The following is a 20703-nucleotide window of genomic DNA, read 5'->3' on the forward strand; positions in this document are numbered from 1 at the left end:
AAAATGCTTGGTATTACAGCTGCATGCATAAAGAACTTTTCAAAGAGGAAACAAAAATGCATAGGTCTGTTTTGAATACTGACTTTTAATATCTTGTTTCTCATAAGGGAACAGGGGATGTTTTCTGTTTTAGAAATACACGTATCAATTGAGCTTTAAATACAGCCTGCTCCTGCCAACAGGTCAGGTACATGATTTATTTGGCTTCAGCTTTTCTTTTTATGCAGTAAGTAATCTTCAACCTTCTTTTGTAATACAATATATAGGCAAATTTAAGTACAGCAATAGTGTAGATATTTTACTGTCTTCACATTTTTCTTGATATACTGGACAAAGTGATACACATCAGTCTGCCTCCAAGCCCACAGTTCATACAAAGCATGCTGAATACTGCTTGCTTTCAGTGGCACACTCAACTTGCTCCCATATTTAATTTGCCAGGTCTACATAAACAGATTCTTTGGGAATATAAGAAGTTATTTCCAGCTTTGTCCAGTGACATTCAAATGCTCAGGCAACTACTGGTAACTTTAATTTTACGGTTACTACAGGTGCTGCACACTGACAGGAAAAAGGAAGTTTTGGAACTGGACAAGCTATAGTAATTCAGGTTGTAGTAGAATTATATACAAAAAGGGGACTTTTATATATAGTTTTCAATCTGTAGTTTCATTTTTCAAAATAAAACCTGTATATATAAATGGATAACATTCAAGCCCTGTATATGAGTAACAGTTGCTCTCTGGCTAAACCAATATATTTAGACAGAATCTCACTTTCTGTTTTATGCTTTTAGGTATGCTAGCTGGTCCAGTCCTTTGGGTAAAAAGCGTCCATTAAAAAATCCTTCAGGGTCCATCAGATTAATTATACTGTAACGATCTTAACTTATACAATATAGTATATTATCAGGTGAACTTAAGGGGATTAGATAGCAAAGTATTGGTCTGGGTGCAGTAAGCCAAACAGCTGTTTAAACATGGTACTACAGCTGAAGTAAGTCTCTGTCAGAATAAAAACCAACATTCATGAAAACAGCAGCAGCCATCAAAAGACATTCACAACTGTAGGGATTTTTTTACTGTGTGTAATTTTGTACTGTAAGTAGGAGAAGCCACAATAGTTGAAAGCAAAATTTAAAAATAACAAACCATGACAGTCTCGAACTTAATAATGTGAATTGTCACTCTTATAACTGTTTATAGAAGTGTATTTAAAAAAATTTACTTAAACATGTGAATTTAAGACTTTCACTTTATTCAGCAAATTAGTTTATTTACACAATGGGGAATGCTGGTTGAATGCTGTCAATGTAATAAAAACAAATCTAACAGAGACAATACTGAACTCTCTCTATGTATTCGTAGCAGAAATGACAAAACTATTTCCTTACCTGTATCAGGAACATCAAGAGCAACAATGGGACAGTATCATAGGACACTGATTTAACAGTAAGCCACAGAGGTCCAGTAATACTATGGCAATTTACTCATGTATTTACTGACTTTAAAAAAGAAAAAAAAAAAAAAAAAAATTAAAAGTCAGCAATACCCAGTATAAAGTTCTGTCAATTATCAGAGTCAGACTCTGATGAATAGGTCAGTAAAACCTTGCCAGATCATACACTGTTCATAAAAGTGACCTGATCTGCTTCAGACCACTGATACAGAAACAAAATTGATGAGAACAGATTACTGTCTAAAAGGCAATAATGATCTGGTAAGGGTTTAACTTAATGGAAGTTAAAAAAAAAAAAAAAAAAAAAAAAAAATTAAGAGTTGCAGAGCACAGCCCCTATTAGAACAAGATAACTTTCCAGACTTTCAAAAAAAGACAAAGAAATTGAGAGGAAAATAAACCAAATCAAAACAAATAAGAATAAAAAAAACCCAACAAAATCAAAACAAACAAAAAACCCAACAAAACAAAAGAAGGAAAAAAAACACTTCAACATGAAGCTACCATACAAAGTTGGGGTATTTTTCCTTTTTTTTTTTTTTTTTTTTTTTTAAGAGTTCAGAGTTGCAATTCAATCCTGGCTTTTTAGTGAGAAGGACAGTTTTGGCCTAGACTTTCCTTTGCCCAGGATAATTTTTTGCTCTTCCTTTTGCTGACGTTGTCTCTCTTGCTCTAGTTTCATCCTCTCCTCATGAATCTTTCTTTGTTCTTCAACAATTTTCAACTGTTCTTCAGCCTATATATGAAAATGGCAGAATTTAGGCCAGCAGATTTTGCAGTCATAAAAGCAATTTACAAGTCCATATTAACATCCAAACAGGTCCAATCCTGCATAGGTATGTAAGCAGTTCTACCTGTGCTAGATGCCATAATTGGTTTCAGTGAAGATATTTACAAAGTGGTTAATTGAACTGAGTTTAGAGGAAACACTGAAAACTTTCTACAGCTAACACATCAAAACCTTGGGTGCTTACATGCAGTGTTTTTCAGCATTGCTTTGCAAATAACACATTACATTTTAAGGAAATCAATGTATATAGAGATCAGTTCTTTTAACACCTGTCACATCAGATGAAGGCACAATATAATGAAGCAGTAGACCTTCAAACAGAGATCTACTTTCTCCAAAACCCACCTAAACCCCCCTCCTAATTAAAAAACATCTTTACTTGATGTATAACAAGTTGGTCCTTACACTATTTGTAGTTCTTACAGCTCTTCTAAAGCAGCTTATTTAGTTAGTTATATCAGTTAATACATTACATTTACTATTTGTCCCATTTCTAATGCATGAGCTTGAGAAATGGGTAAAACAAAGGTCTAAGGCAGACGTAGTTCCAACAGTTTAAAGCATCATCTTTACCTGAAAAAGGTGTAATTGCTTGGGTATTTGAAACCAATAGAGTTCATCAGGATTTAGAAGCAGTTTAGTTTGACTTATTAATTGATTAGAATCAGATAAATCACATTGAATGTTCTCATGAGGCAGACACCTGCTTAAGCAGCCTTCAAGAGCAACATAAACTAGACTCTCATAACCTGAATGTCCCTTTCAGTACTTCTACATCAACCAATATACTAGTCTTGAATCCAGTTTGTAGTTGTCCTGCTCAACAAAACAGAATTAGTGAATTCTGTTCTGGAAGCTGAATGTGTTTAGAAACTTAGTTCAACCTTCTCTGTGAGACAGTTAAAAAAGTACTTCTTGAAATTCTGAAGGCAGCTCTTGTCTGAATTAACTGTGCCTGAGCTATTTTTTCAGACTAGTGTTAGTGCCAAGGCTCTGTCATGCTCAAGGAGGGAGAGCAACACTACTGCCATAACCAGCAATAAACAAGTTAAACTCTAGAAAGGGCTGATTTGTGTATTGCAATTGTGTTGCAAATCAGGCAGAGGGACCTGTATTCCCCCACAGAATGGTTAACTACATCTTCTCATACCAGTTTAGCTTGTGCTTCTGCAATTTTTCGATTATTCTCTTCTAGTATTCGCTCTAGTTCCTCACGCTTTGCACGCTCTTCTTCCTAAAGGGGAGGACAGGGCAAGATGTTAGTAAAGTAAAATACTCATTTCTGCATGTTCACTAATCTTTCTCAGACTTCTTCTGTGAACTGACTTAAAGTGGCAGCATTACAGCCACCTATTTTGTCTCACAACGGTAAATTGTGCAGCCACTAAAACTGGTTTCTAGTACTCAATTTACATCACCCCGCCCAGTCCAAACAGCAACCAACTAAACCCTCCCTAATCATAGAATCCTAACAATTTATTACTAGAATTTTAATATCACACAAATCAACAAGGACAACTACAAAAACTGGATAGTATTTACCAAATTAAAAAGTAATATAGAAAATATAAATAAAGTGAATAGTTTGTCTCACCAATTAAGTATACCTACGTATTCTTTACCTATACTCCTTTAATCAGCATTAAAAGTTGAATATTTACTGTCTTGTCCAGTGTCCTGCAGAGTGTGCTCCTCGGCTGCCATACGCGCCAGCTTCCTCTTTAAAATGATTTGTACTGTTAGCTTGGCAATACCTGCATCAGCAGCTCAACCATTTATAAAGAAACAACATACAAGGAAGGCTGAGCTGAGGAATGCAGATGTTTATGATAAGAAGGAACAAAAATATGTAAATCATTCCTAAGGCAAACAATTAATAAGAAAAATACATTTACTGTTAGTGAAAAATACAAATGGTAATCCATACTTCATGGAGCTATGGGCTTCTTTCATGGGGAGAATGGACTTAACATTCAATATTTTGACAATTTTAAGACAGTTGAAACTGTCATTTGCAGTCTGAACTTGGAATTCAGGAGTCCAGGAAAGGCAAGAACAGGAAATAAAGCCTTGCAATTGTTGTTTCCTTGGTGAATTTAATGGAACTCTGTTATGCAACTTATAAAGACTGCGTGAAAGTTTTTGAGGTGTTTCAGTTCACGTAATATATATCCGAATTATTTTATTATTTGGAAGGTTTAAAGTAAGCCAGAGGTTTGTGTCTGTACAAGAAAAAAAAGTTAATACGAACAAAGCAAGCATAAGAAGAGAAAACTTCTTACTATGACTAGTAATCAGCTACTAGCTAGCACACTTCACTCCAGGCATCGAAGTTTATTCTGCATTACCAGGAACTGATGGGACTATTCCACATCACACTGACAACAGCAAGAACACTTAAAAAACCCAAAATCCACCCATCTGATCAAACAAAAAACACTATACATGAAGCATTTGCTGATTAGAGACATCTAAATTCAACTTGTATTCTTTCACAGCATGGTTTGAATTTGCGAAACAAATGCAATTTGTTATTTTTAACATTAGTTGTAACTCAAGTGTTCTAGGGGGGTTTGTTTGTCTGTAATTTAAAGATACTATGTGACAGACAAGTCACATTTAATATGAAGGGTAAAGCTTCACTGCCACTGTCTTTCTTTTCATAAGCCAATCAAAATATTAATTTAAAATAAACTGTGTAGGAGGTACAGAGTGAAAAAGGTTATTTGAGACTTAAGACTATTTAGCACAAATTTCCTTTACAGTATCAAGCTTGTCTTGAAATTTCTGGATCCTGGAATGACTGGTGCAAGCAGGCATCAAAGCCTTTAGTAGCAAATTACTGTCTCACAGAAAGACATTTTCAGCTTCTGCTCCAGCTGCTGATTAAAAAACAAAAACCCAAGTCACATGTTCAGCTTGACTTCAGACAAGGGCAACCTGCTCTTTTATAACTTCTATGGAAAAAAAAAAAAGGAGTAGTTAGTAGTTATTAAAAATGGATATAATGATCTGGACATAGATCCTTTGTGAAGACGTGGATGGGCTTACACTCGAAGTTCCAGAATTAGTCCAATGTACGCTCAAGGAAAACGTTCATTTTAAGTGAAGAATAAGAAACCTATTTGTTAAAGACAGGTACTGCAGCTCACTGCTGGACCCTGCTTTTTGCCTGACTGAAGGCAAAAGCCTCTTACAGTCTAGGTAAACAAAATGAAATAAACAAATAAAGGATACACAATTACAGATTTTCAATACCCTTCCCCAAAAATGAAAGGACCGCTGATAAATCCTGCAGCCATGGCAAAAGTTTCAAACAATTCTGAAATATGTAGGTCAGTTCCATTAAAAATCAAGTATCCTTGTTCAGGTTTTAGGAGAGTAACTGTTTAAGTATCAGTGAGCTCCTCTGAATAGGCTAGAAATTAAGTTTCGCAGCAATGCAAGTTTATGTAAGAAGGGAATTAGATTTGCTGTATTCCATCTCTTTCTGAACCGAACAGGAGGCACAAACCGACACTGAAAGTTTTGCCATGGACTGTCTCTACTTTCCAAACGACCGAGCGTTACCTCTCTGGCTTTTTGTGCTGCAAGTTCAGCTTGTCTCTGTCGCTCGAGTTCTTCGAGCAACTGTTTTTCCATGATGCGCTTAGCCTCCTCCACCCTGCGGAGAACCTCTCGCTCAATCTCATCTTTCCTTTTCTCCAATTCTTCTTCTACACGTTTAGCCACAAGCTCTTCCACTCTTCGAGCTGTTTCTTCCTCTATGAGTTTCTCTTCAATTTCTTGCTGACGACTGCAAAATGCGAACACAAGGATTACCTATTTAATCAATGAAGAACAGTTGCACTGAAACTAACTTTCAAACACAGCATGAGCCACATAACTGAATTGCTTTTGAAGATTTCTTTACCTTACATAGCCTGATCGTATACTTAATGTTTTGTCATAAGGAAAATTAATTTTCAGGCATTCAGTGTTCCTATAAGAGAGAAACCATTCAGACCATGCTGTATTTAATACTACTCCATATTTCAAGAGATAGATCTTAAGAGGACAGCATTACCATACTACTTTTTGATCATTTTTAGGCTAAGAAAAAAAGACCCCACCCAACTTTGACCATCCTTCATCCTTCATGAATTTAGGTGGTCTCAATTTTAAGCTGCATGTATGAATAATGTCTTCTAAAATCTTGACTTAAAGCCACTACCTCAGAAGCATCAAATTAATCTCTAAAAACTGTAATAGAAACAGAAGCAAATTAATCATTTGAATTATTTTAACAAAAATTCCAGGCGTTGTATCTGTAATCTACTTATCCAATCATTTACCTTGTAAAATCTCAAATACTTCATCGCTTCTTAACTTCTTTATTGTAGTAGTTTGTTTCTACTCTAATTATTCAAAATAAAATATACATATACCAACTACTAAGTAAATACTCGCAAACTAGTTTTTCACATTCTGAATTTTTGAAGTATTTTCAAATACCTACTTGTGTTAAATATTGTTTACCAACAGCATTACCATTTAGCCTTATCACTGTTTTAAATTTTCATTAAAAAGGATACAAAAGTATTAGGTAAATTCACAGGTATATTAACAAAGGAAGAACAAAAAAATTAATCTTCTAGGTAGCAATTGCTAGTATAAAATAGTAATTAGACCAACAAAAGTGAATAGTGTTAGCTCATATAGTACTATTTTTTAGAATGATTATGAGCTTTGGGGAGAAGGTTGCTGTTTTTAACCTTGAAACGGAACTTCCATTTTAAGTATTCTGTAAAATACAGAACAATCTTACAAATTTATCTTCAAGGTTGTCAGCACTAGAAATACATGCCTTAGAATAAATACTGTTGTAATATCCCAGTATCATATAATTTTCATGTTTGTATCTTTGTATCTTATTTATATTGAGACATAAAATCAACTCATTTAAAAAAAAAGTTACAGGATTTACTAACTTTTAGACTTCCCAGTATACATACTGCAAACATGAGATAGGAGTTAATAAAGCATGGATTACTAATCTAGATAAACATGTGCAGTACTGAGGTGAAAAGCTCAAAATACTCCTGTTCATGCACCTTCTTTTCAAAAGTGTGCTGAATGAAATGGATAGTCTGCCTCCTTCAGCAATAAGTTTTGGAACCCTCCCTCGACTTAAATATTCAGGCCTAGAACACGTATTTTATTCTTACGTTCCTCAAGAGGTAACAATCTTATCTTGTAGTACATTCAGCCAAGCATTCATTTTTCCCAAAGCAACACAAAATCTAGGTGATTTTTTTCAGACAAGCAAACTAGACCACCACCACCCATAAAACCCCATAAATTTCATTCTGTTAGTCTGTCTCTGCCGAGTCACTACCTGCAGTCCTTCTTTGGACAATCTTTTTAACATCTTTTATACACTCTTATTTTTACAGGGTTTTCTTCCCTCTTTCGAGTATTTATTCCTCAGTGAATACTCTCACTACTCTGTACTGATACAGTTTAGCATACAAGAGAAGCTGTTCTACAGAATTTTTTCATAAAGTTCATATTCACATGTTTTATTCAACTATTTTAGCCTTTTGTTTAATGTCAGGGAAATGTAGAATAAAAGTTAGCTAACTGAATAAAGACTGTACACAGTTACAAGAAGAACCCTGACAATCATGCCTGAAGTTAAGTTTTCAAATATCCTCAGCAATATGTTATGGACACAAATTGAGCATCGTGCCTGCAAATGTTTCATTCTTCTCATTTCAATAAATGGTGTCCAAATTTCATTCAACGAAGCAAGTATATCTTTTCACACTCAGAGACAATTACAATCTTGCAAATACACAATACATATATTTTATATAAAAGGTATAAGCTTATTATCCTGACCTACCAAGCCTTGACTCTAGAGTAAGACAAGTAATGAATGTAAAATCATTTTTAGTATGCCCCATTTACTTCTTAAAAACTATTTTATAAAATCTTCAGACAAAAGAAGTGTTTACATTTCAGCGTATTTCTAAGGAAAAAAAAATGTTGTATTTGCAAGGTCTTTATAGAAAGCTAGCACTACAAGAAAAAAACAAAAGTTATGCTATGTATTAAGATGTGGATAGGCACAAAACCAAAGTCACTTCCAGTATTCCTTCAGTCAGCAAGGAACTATTTTTCTTCAGTTAACATGAGTAGATAGCATATGTAACACAATTTACAGACGACTTACTTAAATACCTGTTTTAGACTCCACTAGGTTCTATCACTTTCTCTTCTTGAAATTTAAAGGGTATCCTAGAAGCATCCAAATTCTATACTTAATCTTTTCCCAATATTGTTACTCCCTCAAAAGTTTACTATTCTGTTGCCACTATCACTCAAATGTCATGTTCCTCCTATACAAAGGGGTATTTTGAAATTTCAAAGATAGCTTATATAGAAAACTTACTTACATATGAACTTAATCAGCTCCAGAACACTAAGGTAAACTATTCGTTGTATTCTAAAATTGCTAAGCACACTCCAATTCTTCATGGCAGATATGCATATTAATTTAGGTACTGAATAAAACTACAAACCACAAAACTAAGATCAATGACTTAAAATGCCTTTAACATTTTCATGTGTGTTTGTGCTTCTGGTGACACTGCTGAAGTTACCAAAGATTATCAACAAATGAAAATGAAAGTGACAACTCTAGGTGGTCAAGCTTCCCCAACATGTGTTTCCTTAGAATAATATCGCTGAGATAAAACTCGAAGCTCTTCCTGAGTATCAGAAGAACTGCTTGACTTCACACATCAAAAACTTCTGGATTCAGTGCCCCAATGAGCATGGGACTCAAAGGACAAGAAATCACTTTACCACAGATGCTAAAGGCATTGTTTCTACCGCATAAGGGTCTCACGAGTAAGTTAGCAATATTGCTAAACATTTTAATGCACCTCCAACGTTCATTAAAACGGAGATCAACTACCTCTGTAAACTTTATAAATAAACCACATTTCCTACAACGAAAACTGAAAAAGATATCGAATGAAACAAATACTTGATCTCACTGTTCCATTTGGCAATAAAATAATAATAAAAAAAAAAAAAACCAACACCAAAAACCAACACCCCAAACCCCTCTATATTAACATAATCGATGCACAGCATGTCTTAAAACCGTAAGTCGAGCAACTCCTGATGCCTCCGCTCGACGCATTAACAGGATCCATGCAAGGAAGGGGAGGGGCAGGCAGTGTAGCAGTGCAGCACAAAGCCTCCCGGGCGCGGAGGCCTCCGCTGCAGTTAAGTTTTTGTGCAGCCTATGAGAGCGGCGGCAGATCGGAAGAGAGCAAATCCGGTGGACAGCGAGTCAGAATGCGGGAGGCTCGCATCCCGAATGGAATGTTTCTAGCGCACATGAAGAAGCCAAGCTTTAGGACAGAGAAGGCGGGAAACTATACAGACATCAGGCCTCAGTGAGGGCCTTAGTGCCTTTACCCCAGTCGCAGACGGCCATAGCCTCGAGGAGGAAGGGAGAGAAAGGCACCAGGGCACAGAGCACCACCTTTCTTCACCCTTCCTCTTCCCCTTCCCCCACCGGTACCCCCCGAAGCTCCCAGCCCAGGCCCAGGGCTCACATTTTCCGCTGCCGCTCGAACTCCGCTTTTTTCTCCTCCTCCTCCCGCTTCTGCTTCTCGTCCAGGCTGCTGCGCTTGCTCACCGTGCGCCCGAAGATATCGATGCGGTCGGGCGGGGAGGAAGCGCGATCGCGGTCCCGGTCCCGGTCGCGGCGGGAGGAGGGGGCCGTGTTGGAGCGAGAGCGGGAGCGGGACTCTCGGCGCCGGTTCCGCTTGCTCTCCCGGGACTTGGAGCGTTTTCGCGCCCGCTCCTTCTCCCTGGAGCGGGACCGCGATCGGCTCCGATTCTTCTTGTTGTGCTTAGAGCTCTTGGTGTGCTTGGAGCGGGACGAGCTCCGGCTTCGGGACCGACCCATCCCGGCAGAGGAGAGGCCGCACTAGCAATCGCCTGACCACCCCCGCCCCCTTCGCTAGCGGCGCCCGATAGAGGTTCGAAGAGATTCTGCGCGCATCAGCACTACCCGGGCGGCCTCCTTGTCTTCTCCGTTTCTTCTGCTTTGCGCTGCGAGGAGAAAGAGAAGGCCCCGAAAGCGGGAACAAGTCCCAACGCAGGCAAGATGGCGGCCCTAGCACAGCGGTGACTCTTCTCTTCCGCCCCACAATACACTGCGCCGCGTTCGAGCCGCTTGCGTACCCTTCCCCTCCCTTTGGCGTCTCTCCGGAGGAGCACGAAAGCATTCGGTAATATTCGACAACCAATAGCAAGCATCTTTCAGAGAGGAAATGCCGTCAGGCAGGTCTTTAGCTTTTTGCGTGTTTGTAGCGTGTGACAGGCTATCAGTTGTTGCTGGTGGAGGAGGAGTTTGAGGCAGATTGTTTGGGCCTACGGCGATTAAACGTGCAGGAGTGAGGCTTTTGGGCGTCAGAGAGTGACCCGGGAGCTGTCTCGCTTCTCAGCGTTCCAGTAATGGCACTGTATTTGCCATGGTGTAGTCTTATGTTCCTTAAGTGCTTCGGTTCGGCCTTGCTGAGGGCAGCCAGGCGGTGCGTTGAGGTGGGGGTGGGGATTCAGAAACGAAAAGTAAGGGGAACTGCAGGTCTTAAGGCGGTCAGTCTATCCCGGGAGACCGCCTCGGGAAGCGTGTGCGGGCTAGGTCAGCGAGTACGTCGCCCCTGCGGGTGTTTGCAGGTCTCCATGCTTGTAGCCCCATCGGCCGGTTTCCCTGCGGCGCGCCTGCTGGGGAGTTGTTTGAACAGTCCCACGTCCAGTGCCTCGGGGCTCTACAGAGAAGAAATTACCCTATTTTTCTTTAATTACAGGGGGGTTTAGGCTTTTATGTGTCTTTTGTTCGTTGTGGCTTCGGCGTATAGTTTTGGTTTAGCCTTTATTTTAACATAAAGCAAACTGCTGGCCAAGCTGTCAGCCCATGGCTTGGACAGGAGCACACTGCGTTGGGTTAGGAACTGGCTGGAGCGCCGAGCCCAGAGAGTGGTGGTGAATGATGCCACATCCAGCTGGCAGCCAGTCACTAGTGGTGTGCCCCAAGGATCAGTGCTGGGCCCCATGCTCTTTTACATCTTTATTGATGATCTGGATGAGGGCATTGAGTCCATCATCAGTAAATTTGCTGATGACACCAAGCTGGGGGCAGGAGTTGATCTGCTGGAGGGTTGGGAGGCTTTGCAGAGGGACCTTAACAGGCTGGACAGATGGGCAGAGTCCAACGGCATGAGATTTAACACATCCAAGTGCCGGGTTCTGCACATTGGCCACAACAACCCCATGCAGTGCTACAGGCTGGGGTCAGAGTGGCTGGAGAGAAGCCAGGCAGAGAGGGACCTAGGGGCACTGGTTCATGGTGGACGGAATATGAGCCTGCAGTGTGCCCAGGCAGCCAAGAGGGCCAATGGCATCCTGGCCTGCATCAGGAACAGTGTGGCCAGCAGGAGCAGGGAGGTCATTCTGCCCCTGTACACTGCACTGGTTAGGCCACACCTTGAGTCCTGTGTCCAGTTCTGGGCCCCTCAGTTTAGGAAGGATGTTGACTTGCTGGAGCGTGTCCAGAGAAGGGCAACAAAGCTGGTGAGGGGCTTGGAACATAAGCCCTATGAGGAGAGACTGATGGAGCTGGGGTTGCTTAGCCTGGAGAAGAGGAGGCTCAGGGGTGACCTTATTGCTCTCTACAACTACCTGAAGGGAGGTTGTAGACAGGCAGAGGTTGGTCTCTTCTCCCAGGCAACCAGCACCAGAACAAGAGGACACAGTCTCAGGCTGCACTAGGGACGTTTCAGGTTGGATGTTAGGAAGAAGTTCTACACAGAGAGAGTGATTGCCCATTGGAATATGCTGCCCAGGGAGGTGGTGGAGTCACAATCATTGGAGGTGTTCAGGAGGAGACTTGATAGGGTCCTTGGTTGCATGGTTTAGTTGATTAGGTGGTGTTGGATTAGTTGATAGGTTGGATGCGATGATCTTCAAGGTCTCTTCCAACCTGGTTTATTCTATTCTATTTGGGTTGGAGATGTGTCACTGCAGCATTTAAAGCCCTCAGTTAATTGTTAAATTTTCTGAGCTCACTGTTAAACTGCATAGTCAGTTGTAGCACAGTGAAAAGCTGTTCTGACTATTTAGGGTGAATATACTTGTATGTGTTATAAGGCAAAGGGAGCAGCTTCAGTTCATATGGCGAGTTCAGTAGATATCTCTTTATGAGGTTTTTCTCCTGTATCTGCCAAAACAAATTTGCAAGTCATGTTACTTGTGATTTCAGGTGAACTAGTATAAGCTATAGACAGGTTTTTTTTTTGTTTTTTTTGCTTTCAGGGGTAATTAACTCCTTGACATATTCTACCTTAAAAAAAATAAAATCTTCAATTTTAATAAGTTTAAGTGCATTTTGAAAAACATTCCTTTAGTCACTGGATAAAATCCAATCTCAAATGCCTTTTCATTGAATTCTTTTGTTGGACTGACTTTTTTTGAAGGAGGAGGACCTTAATATTTTGAAATTAAGACTTGGTCTAGTTAGTACCAAAAAGAAATGTAAAAACAAAAACCACAAACAAACCCCACAAAAAGTAGAGCATCTCTCTGACAGACTGCTTTGCAAGTAGCAGCAGAGTAATGGACAAGGTGAAACTTGTGTGGCAGGAACTCTGGAGTCTCAGACTCCAGGCACGCTTGTTTGTGTAGCCCTGTGGAGGTTCATGCAACATGTGACTTAAGGAAGTTGACAATTGGACTTTTTAGCTCCAGACTGGTAGGTTAGCTTCTAGTTGGTGTAATTTCTGCAGCAGCTTGGCTAGTGTCTAATACTGGAGTTTTTAAATGTTTATGATGCAACAGGTTCTGTTCCATATTGGAGGTACCAAACATGATGTAAAACACCATCCTCACCTCCCAAAAAAACAAAGCAAAAGAACCCCAAGGGCAAACAAAAAAAAAATCCAGCCCCTGAAAAAAATGTCCCCTGAAACCTAACCAAACAAGCAAATAAAGAAAATCCCAAATTAAACCGCCACCACCAAAAACCCAAAACCTAAAATAAACTACACACACATAAACTACCACCAACCACAAAACCTGAAGCATTGACAATTGTTTTACTGTCAATTGTAAATGAATTTTCTAAATGCTATCAGCTGAATTTTCTTGGTAAATTGCTGTTGATGTAAGCTATATTTAGTACCTTGGTTGAAGAAATACCAATTTGAACCACAGAATTTTATTCCTATTTAGTAACATTAATCAGAGCTATAATGTACAGTATATAATATTTTATGTCAACAATTGATGATTGTAAAGAATTAAGAAATTTTATGATACAATATTTTATCCACTCCATTACTGTATTGTGCTGTCACATTTTTGTTTGAACTCCTGAATTATTGAGAGCATGAGACTTTTAATAATGCTAGCTTAAGGTCACTGGTCCATTCTGGTAGTTCTGGAAAAAACCTCGTTAAAAAACATGTTCATGATAGCTAAGAAATTGGTAGGAAAATGTTTTTATCTGCAATGTCTTTTTTTGCTTTGAAGTTTGGTAGTGTTTGGGGTTTTATTCTACATTTAAGGATCAACTTCATTAAATAATTTCCTGTTTTCTTTAAATTGAAAAAAAATATAATTTCTCATGTCAGTTCCTTTTCAATATTTGATTAAACATGTAATTTTTTTCTGGATTTAAAAAAAAAAAACAAACCACTATTATTATTTATCTCATGTGAATCCATGTATTATTCATGGTTTAGTAGCCATACTTCATTTCTATGCACTCTTCTGGTTTTGCATTATTTTATCTCAGTATAATAAATGCAGAATTAATGCTTCTTAAAACAGTTGCCTCTGTGGGAAAACACCTTATTTGACAGCCAAATGGTAGCATAATTAAAGCACCTCAGCCTTCTTTACCTTGGCTGCTATCATCACGTGAAATCTCTCAACCCATTTGGGGGTAGCCCCATGGATATGCCATGTACTAATAAACTCCAGATCATACCTGCTCTCATGTCATCACTTTTGTCATTAGCTGGGTCAGGAGGAATCTTCAGAGATTAAAGGTGGATTAATTTGGGTTTTGAGTGTTGCACAGCTGGATGTATGACCATTGTAATAGGTCTAAAATGGAAGAACTATGGAGGGTAAGCAGAGAAAAAAAATGAGAGAGTTAGGTTAAGGTGCTTGGTGTCTGATTTACTGTAGTCTGGTTCACAATAGTAAGTGGGCAGGAGTAGCATAGAATAGCTGAGTTCCTGGAAGGAAAAAATAGAAGTGGTTAAAATGTGTATTGGTTTCTTTCAAAATAAGGATTTCAGCATAAGTTTATTATAAGGTCAGAAACTGTGTATACAGGGTTTGATGTTGGTTTGTTGGTTTTGGTTTTGTTTTGCCTTTTAATATGAGTCAGTGCTATGATTCATGTCACATATCACAGAAGCTATGCAGGTGTAGAAGTTGTATTAGTTATTTTTTAATCTTTTTTTTTTTTCTCAGACCTAGCACCAAACTTGGATGTTTTGCTTATGCATTTTGTCAATGGCTTTGTTTCTCTTCTAGCAGTGCTACTGAGTTCTGAGCTGCTAAAGAGGTAGGGAGGTGGAGCATCTGGTAGATCAGCAGAACAGCTGTGAATAAGGCTTGGTAGGAGCATGGAACAGTTGGCAGAAAGGGAAGTATCTTCTAAAACTTGAAAGAATAAGTTATTAAAACAGCTTCTGCAAAGGACTCCTTTGAAAAGGAAAAGAGCCCCACATTCACTTTAAAGAATGGAGAGGAAACCCTGTGTAAAGAGAAATTAAATGGAACGAGTTTTCACATTGAAGTTATATAGACAGGCTGGGTAGATTGTATACATAAGTATAGTGATTATCTAAAATACTCCTCTTTTCCATATCGTCAGATGATAATAATATAATTGGAAAATGAACAATGCCATACAGAATGCCTTTTAAAGTGTTTTCTAATCTGGATGTGAAAAAACGTCACAGCTTGAGTAATCAGCTACTGTATGGTTATATGATACATTACTTTAAAACAGTATCTATTTTCATTCCAACATGGATTTAGTTTACTGGGAATTTTAAAATCACATTAATTATCAGTGTTGGAGGACATTCTGCTACGATTTTCAAATCCACTTACCACTCCTTTAACCTGTGCACTACTTCTTCATGGAAGAAGGGAAAACTGTTTATTCGTTTGCTTTGTTCATACTGTCAAGTCCAACTAGGTCCAAAAAAAAAAGCTCTTGAATACTGTTAGAAGTGGTGAATTTAAGTTTTGATCACAGCTTGAGATGTTTATCTGCCAGCTATGTATCCAAAGTGATCCACCTTTCTGTCATAGTGAATATTTTTTTAAAATAATTGATAACAATATGGAGTATACAGATTTAATATTGCAGATAAGTATTTATATCCGGACCTAAGATGTGGTTTGTTGAAGACTGACAATAATAAAAATCTAACCAACCTTCTTCAGCAGCTGCATAATCATGGATCTCTTTTAAATCTCTAGACATATTCTTACTTGTCTGAAAGGCTCATAGCAACTGTAGTGTTTGATATGTGTAACTAGGGACTTAAGCTGACCAGAAATGAGTTCAGGTGTCATGTAGGCCTCATGAGCCACTGATCCAGTGTGAATACTTAGATATTTCCTTCAAAAAAGCCACCAACAAAACAAACCGGAGTAGCAACAGACACTGTTATTCAAAAACAGGTTGCTCATGATACAGTGTTTAGCATAGCAGTTAGACTAGTTGGACAAGCAAGAAAATTGGATTTAGGTGTGCCCGTGTTCATATCAATGTCTTTTCCTTCCCATGACAGTATGTTCATCATCAGGCCACTGTCTAGGATGGGGAAAGGTGAGAAGGAAGTTAGGGGCAAAGTCTCCTTTAGCTTTCTTAGTTGAAACCATGTGGATATTACAAAATATAAATTAGACATGCCCAGATGCAGGAGGCAACATGGTGGCAACCTAATGACTGTGGTACTTTGGAAGGGGGGAAGCAGGTTGCCCCTGTATTTAAGTATATACAAAAGACTGGTTTCGAATTTTGTTAAATAATCATGGGAAAAGAGACAGGGCAAATCTTGAGAGCTAGAGCACAAAACTTGGTAGGTGCTGCAACTGCCTGTTGTGTAACATGCCTTCTCCCACAGCAGCCGTGTTTCAAAAGGGGTGAGCCATGCTTACTTCTTCAAAGGCTACTGTAGGTACTGCCCTCAGGAGCGAACTCCAATTTTTGGCACCTAAGCAGATGATGATGCCACACTTACATTGCTGACTCAGACATCCTGGCTTTAACAGGGCTACAGCTGCACCTCTCTGCACAGCGTTTCTGCTTGGATTGGTAACTCCTAGTTACCATGTGTGTTTTACAAGCTCCTGATTCATGTTTAATTTTGAAAAACTCTTTGAATGAAGTACTGGCTGTGGAAATTTTGTATCTAGAATATTTTGCACATTTTGCTTGTATTCAGAGTTTTTCCTGCTTTTATTCCTTTGATTTCTTTAAACATTCTAATATGTCTAGCAGTGCCACATTTTTCCATGTGAATATGAAAATGAGTGGAAGTGGTTACTTTTTGTTTAATAGTCAAGAAGCAACTTGTTTATGATAAAAAATAGGTATAAGAAAAGCATCCTACATACACTTCTAAATTAAGTCAGTGCTACCAGAATTAATCAAAATTGACCCTGAAGCATTTTTTTAATATTAACAGCTATTTGTTAAAATATTTATCAAAAAACAAGGTTGGATGAAACCTTTTACTGTCTGTATGGGCAAGCATGTTTAGCAGGAAGTCTGAGAGTGCCAGATTCTGCCTCCCGTATTCACAAAATTAATGCTTCATTTTTCAGGTTGATTCATTAATTCATTTCTCTGAGTAGCTGAGGTTAAAGGCTGAAGGAATAAAGCATTTGGGTATGATGCAATTTTATTATGCAGTTTCATTTTAACAGAAGCTTTAAAACTTTTACATGTTTTTGTGAAAATCTCATTAAAATGGCAAAAGCTGAGAGATTATGATTGTAGAGGCCTTTCCTACTGGTCTGAAGAGAAAAAAACTTGTAGAGAAAACCCCAGACGTTTCCCAGAAGAAAGTCCATCTTTCTCGGGGTTTTCATTAGAATGTCTCTTCTGTCCAGTCTTTTCGGAAGACATCAAAAGCATTGTGGCCAGCATGTGTTGTTTAACTCTCTTAATTGTTCCATGTGTCTTTTCTTCCTAAATTATATCAGTAATACTTGTCTGCATATGGTTTGATAATATTTGAGGTGCAGTGACAGCAATTGTTCAGGTCAAACTAAATTGTATTTTAATGAGTGAGTGATTGACTTTGCTGTCCCAGCTGATGATCTGCTGCAGAGCTACAACCGTAGCTGTGACTTAAGCAATACTAGAACTGGGCTGTCTTGATCAATTGCAAAGCTCTGACCACTGGGCACCCTCAGCATGTATAGCAGTGTTGTGTGTCATGCAGTACCAAGCTCTGTGTAGAGTCTGTGCACAGTGTATTTAATCTGCCCTCCATACTGCTGTGTATCAATTTTTGAAATGGGCTTGGGACTGGTTTGTCAAAGATGGCAATGTCTTAGAGCAGGACAAGTTTCTAAATGTATGGAATACCTAATACCTACGTGTACTTTTCTGGGGATATAGTTTACATTAATGCATATGTAGTTTCTGGTCATTGATTGTCTTTTGTGTCGGCGTGCAAGTTTGATAAGTTGTTTTCAGGTTTCTATCAGAGATGATAATTGCGGTTTTATGAATTCTTGGGACATGTCAGTCATGCAGGAAATGAAATAAATATGGAAGGTACTGTGCCAGTCTTTCTCCTTCATCTCTTATTTGCACTACTACCAGATTTTGAATGGATCTGTGGTTTAAACTAGTACAACACATAGTGTAGTGGTATATTTGTGTTTAGACAGTTCTCTTTATTTTACTTTGTGCTCTGTTTTTGGAAATGAGGAAGCAGCTATGAAGAAAAAAACTCTCCATGCTATGTTAAAACATTTAAAGAAACACCACTTCTTAAGATCAAGTACTGATGATTGTGAATAAGAGTGGCAGAACATGGCTATAGTAGAAGAACCAGTGAACAAATGTACCGTAGAATTTCAGCTTGGATAAAGGCTTGTGGGTTTGCTGTTGAAGCAAATCTGTTGCACCTCAATTTGTGTTGGAGTGTTCTGAGGGTAAACTGGATTCTCTTTGGATAAGACTAAGTCTAAAATAAAATCTGAAATAAAGTAGGTTCTGTTTGAACATCTTTTTTTTTTTTTTTTTTTTTAACTGGGAGGATGGCCTAGCACTTGCACAGATTGTCCAAAGAGGTTATGGAGTCTCCATCCTTTGGGATATTCTGGACATGGTTCTGGGTGCCAGCTCTAAGGTTGGATAAGTTGACTTGCAGAGGTTCTTTTCTTCCCAGTCTGAACCATTCTGTATTCCTGTGAAACTAGATGATATTTCTAGGACTTCATCTGCTATAGGAGTTTCAGTCTCCCAAGACTGGTCTAGAGCTAGTGGAAAGTAAAGCACTTCCAGAAAGCATAGTTCTGCATTCGGTTCTAAGCAGGCAGTGTCTTAGTCACAGACTTCCTATTGCAAAGTGCTACTTGTTAACACAGACATAGCTAATAGCATCACACAGAACTGAGTTAGCAAGTCCTTTGGGGTTGGTGTTTTTTTGCTTGAGAGTACACATATTGCAGAAAGTGCAGGGCAAAAGTTGACACATTTATTTTGTATGTTGGATCTGCACAGACATCACACCTTGATTTTTTTGCAGGCTAGAAGACCATGGTCTTTGTTGGGAAATGATGAATAGGCACCAGGCCAATTGTAGTGTTCATAGCATTGGAATATCTCGTAAATTTTGAGTTTGTAGACTGTCCTGCTGGTTGGCTTCTAAGTTAGCACACTCTAGACTCTCTTCATTTAGCTCCTCATTGGACAATTACATGTTCTTTCTGGCTTGCCAAAGGTAAGTAGAAGAAGTGAGTGGGGGAAGATAATATTGAGGTTGAATGTCACAGGAGGCCGGGAAAGAGATGGAAGTATTGCACCACATGATGGGCGAGGATGTATATAACTCAGGGTTGGTATGATGAAAGTTTGTCTGCACACTCAAGTCTAGAACTCCGTCTGTGCATATTAGGCAATGAAATAATGCACTGACATGCTCTGACTGCTCAAAACAGGACTCCCGGGGCCAGATGCCATCCATACTTACTCACCCCATTGAATAGCACTGTGTGCAAATTTTTTCCAACCATTTCTGCAGGTATTCAGTCTTGATGGTGCAGAGGAGCTGGGAATTATCTTAAGAAGCTGTACTTCAGGAAAAGGTGACTTTGCTGCATCTGTATAAAGGTGCTGCTGCAAAGAGCAAATGTGAAAAAATTCTGGAGCTTTCCTCAGGGTTGGAGCCAAGAGCAGGCTTGCAGCTGATTGTGAGACATCTGTCATCAGCAGGAGTTGCCAGTAGTGGAGCTGGGAGCTACAAATGAGAGTGACAGAAGTACATGATGACCTAGTGAAAGAAAGGGATTTTCCAGGACAAAGGGTAATAGTTCATGATAAGAAAGGAAAATGAACTTACTGCCTGAAAGGGAGCCGTCAAGTAGAGGGGCAGGTAGATAACTAAAGAGGATAAGACCACACCAAAAAATAAGCTGTGAGTAAGATTTGGGGTAGTAAAACACATGCATCGGTGAGAAAACAAGTAGGAAGTGATGAGCAAAAAAGCTAAGAAATGAAAGATGTATAACCTCAGAAAACACTCACTGCATTAAGGAATGGAAAACCCACAAAAATGTATTTTCAGTACCACTTTTATGTATGATCTGTTGCTAATGTTGCCAGAATGAATGTTAAACATGTTTAAATGGAGTGGTGTCTGAGATGAATTCTCTTCAGCTGTACGTCTCCTAGGCAAATGTGTGAGAACTGCTGATCTGTTCGTCTTGTTCAGATCACATGAATGTGAACACAGCAGAGATTTGACTTTATGTCCCTGTCTACAAACAGTGGAAAAAAAGTGGAAAGAGAAAGCCTCCCCTGGGAAGAAAGGGAGTGATCCCATTATAAATGAAAGTCATACAACATGTCTTCTGGAGGCGTGTTGAAATTTCCCATGGGAGGAAGGAGAATAAACAAAGGTTGGTATTACTAATAAAAAATAGTTGGCAACCAAGGAAACAGTTATTATTTGATTGCAGAGTCCTGAAAAGCTAGCAACAGAAACAATACCAGTTTAAAACAACAGGCCAAATGCATCTCACTTGCAACACTACCTGTTGTTACAGCATAGATGTGTTTGCCTTATTGCTCTGAGAGTAGCAGAAATAAATATGCCCTGACTTTTTGTCTTTGGTGC

The 20703-nt window shown here is 38.9% G+C and overlaps 1 protein-coding gene and 1 long non-coding RNA gene across 6 annotated transcripts in view; one reads left to right on the top strand and one right to left on the bottom strand.

The window, feature by feature from the left end:
• Positions 1-69: 69 nt before the first annotated feature.
• On the bottom strand, positions 70-10435 carry ARGLU1 (arginine and glutamate rich 1). Its single transcript, XM_068169534.1, has 4 exons — positions 9865-10435; positions 5819-6044; positions 3399-3482; positions 70-2194 (listed from the first exon to the last, which is right to left on the bottom strand). Exons 1-4 carry the CDS (start codon positions 10218-10220, stop codon positions 2030-2032), a joined length of 831 nt encoding a protein of 276 aa, XP_068025635.1. The 5' UTR covers positions 10221-10435; the 3' UTR covers positions 70-2029.
• An 11-nt stretch (positions 10436-10446) lies between these two features.
• The window catches only part of LOC137457776 (uncharacterized), a 59976-nt gene continuing 49719 nt past the window's right edge, over positions 10447-20703 (top strand). For all 5 annotated transcript variants that reach the window (XR_010991487.1, XR_010991491.1, XR_010991473.1 and 2 more), the window contains exon 1: positions 10447-10545. This is a non-coding gene — a long non-coding RNA (uncharacterized lncRNA). The remainder of the gene's footprint in view (positions 10546-20703) is intronic.

The sequence above is a fragment of the Melanerpes formicivorus genome, unplaced genomic scaffold, assembly GCF_026170545.1.
Source record: "Melanerpes formicivorus ecotype bairdi unplaced genomic scaffold, bMelFor1.0.p_v2 SCAF_1, whole genome shotgun sequence".
In the NCBI taxonomy this organism is placed as follows: domain Eukaryota; kingdom Metazoa; phylum Chordata; class Aves; order Piciformes; family Picidae; genus Melanerpes; species Melanerpes formicivorus.

Excerpts from the sequence above, each read along its gene's own strand:
- ARGLU1 (XM_068169534.1), bottom strand. The coding sequence starts at position 10,220 with ATGGGTCGGTCCCGAAGCCGGAGCTCGTCCCGCTCCAAGCACACCAAG. Across the intron at positions 6,045-9,864 it reads TTCGAGCGGCAGCGGAAAAT|TCGTCAGCAAGAAATTGAAG; the intron begins GTGAGCCCTGGG and ends CGCATTTTGCAG. Across the intron at positions 2,195-3,398 it reads CAGAAGCACAAGCTAAACTG|GCTGAAGAACAGTTGAAAAT; the intron begins GTATGAGAAGAT and ends TTTCATATATAG.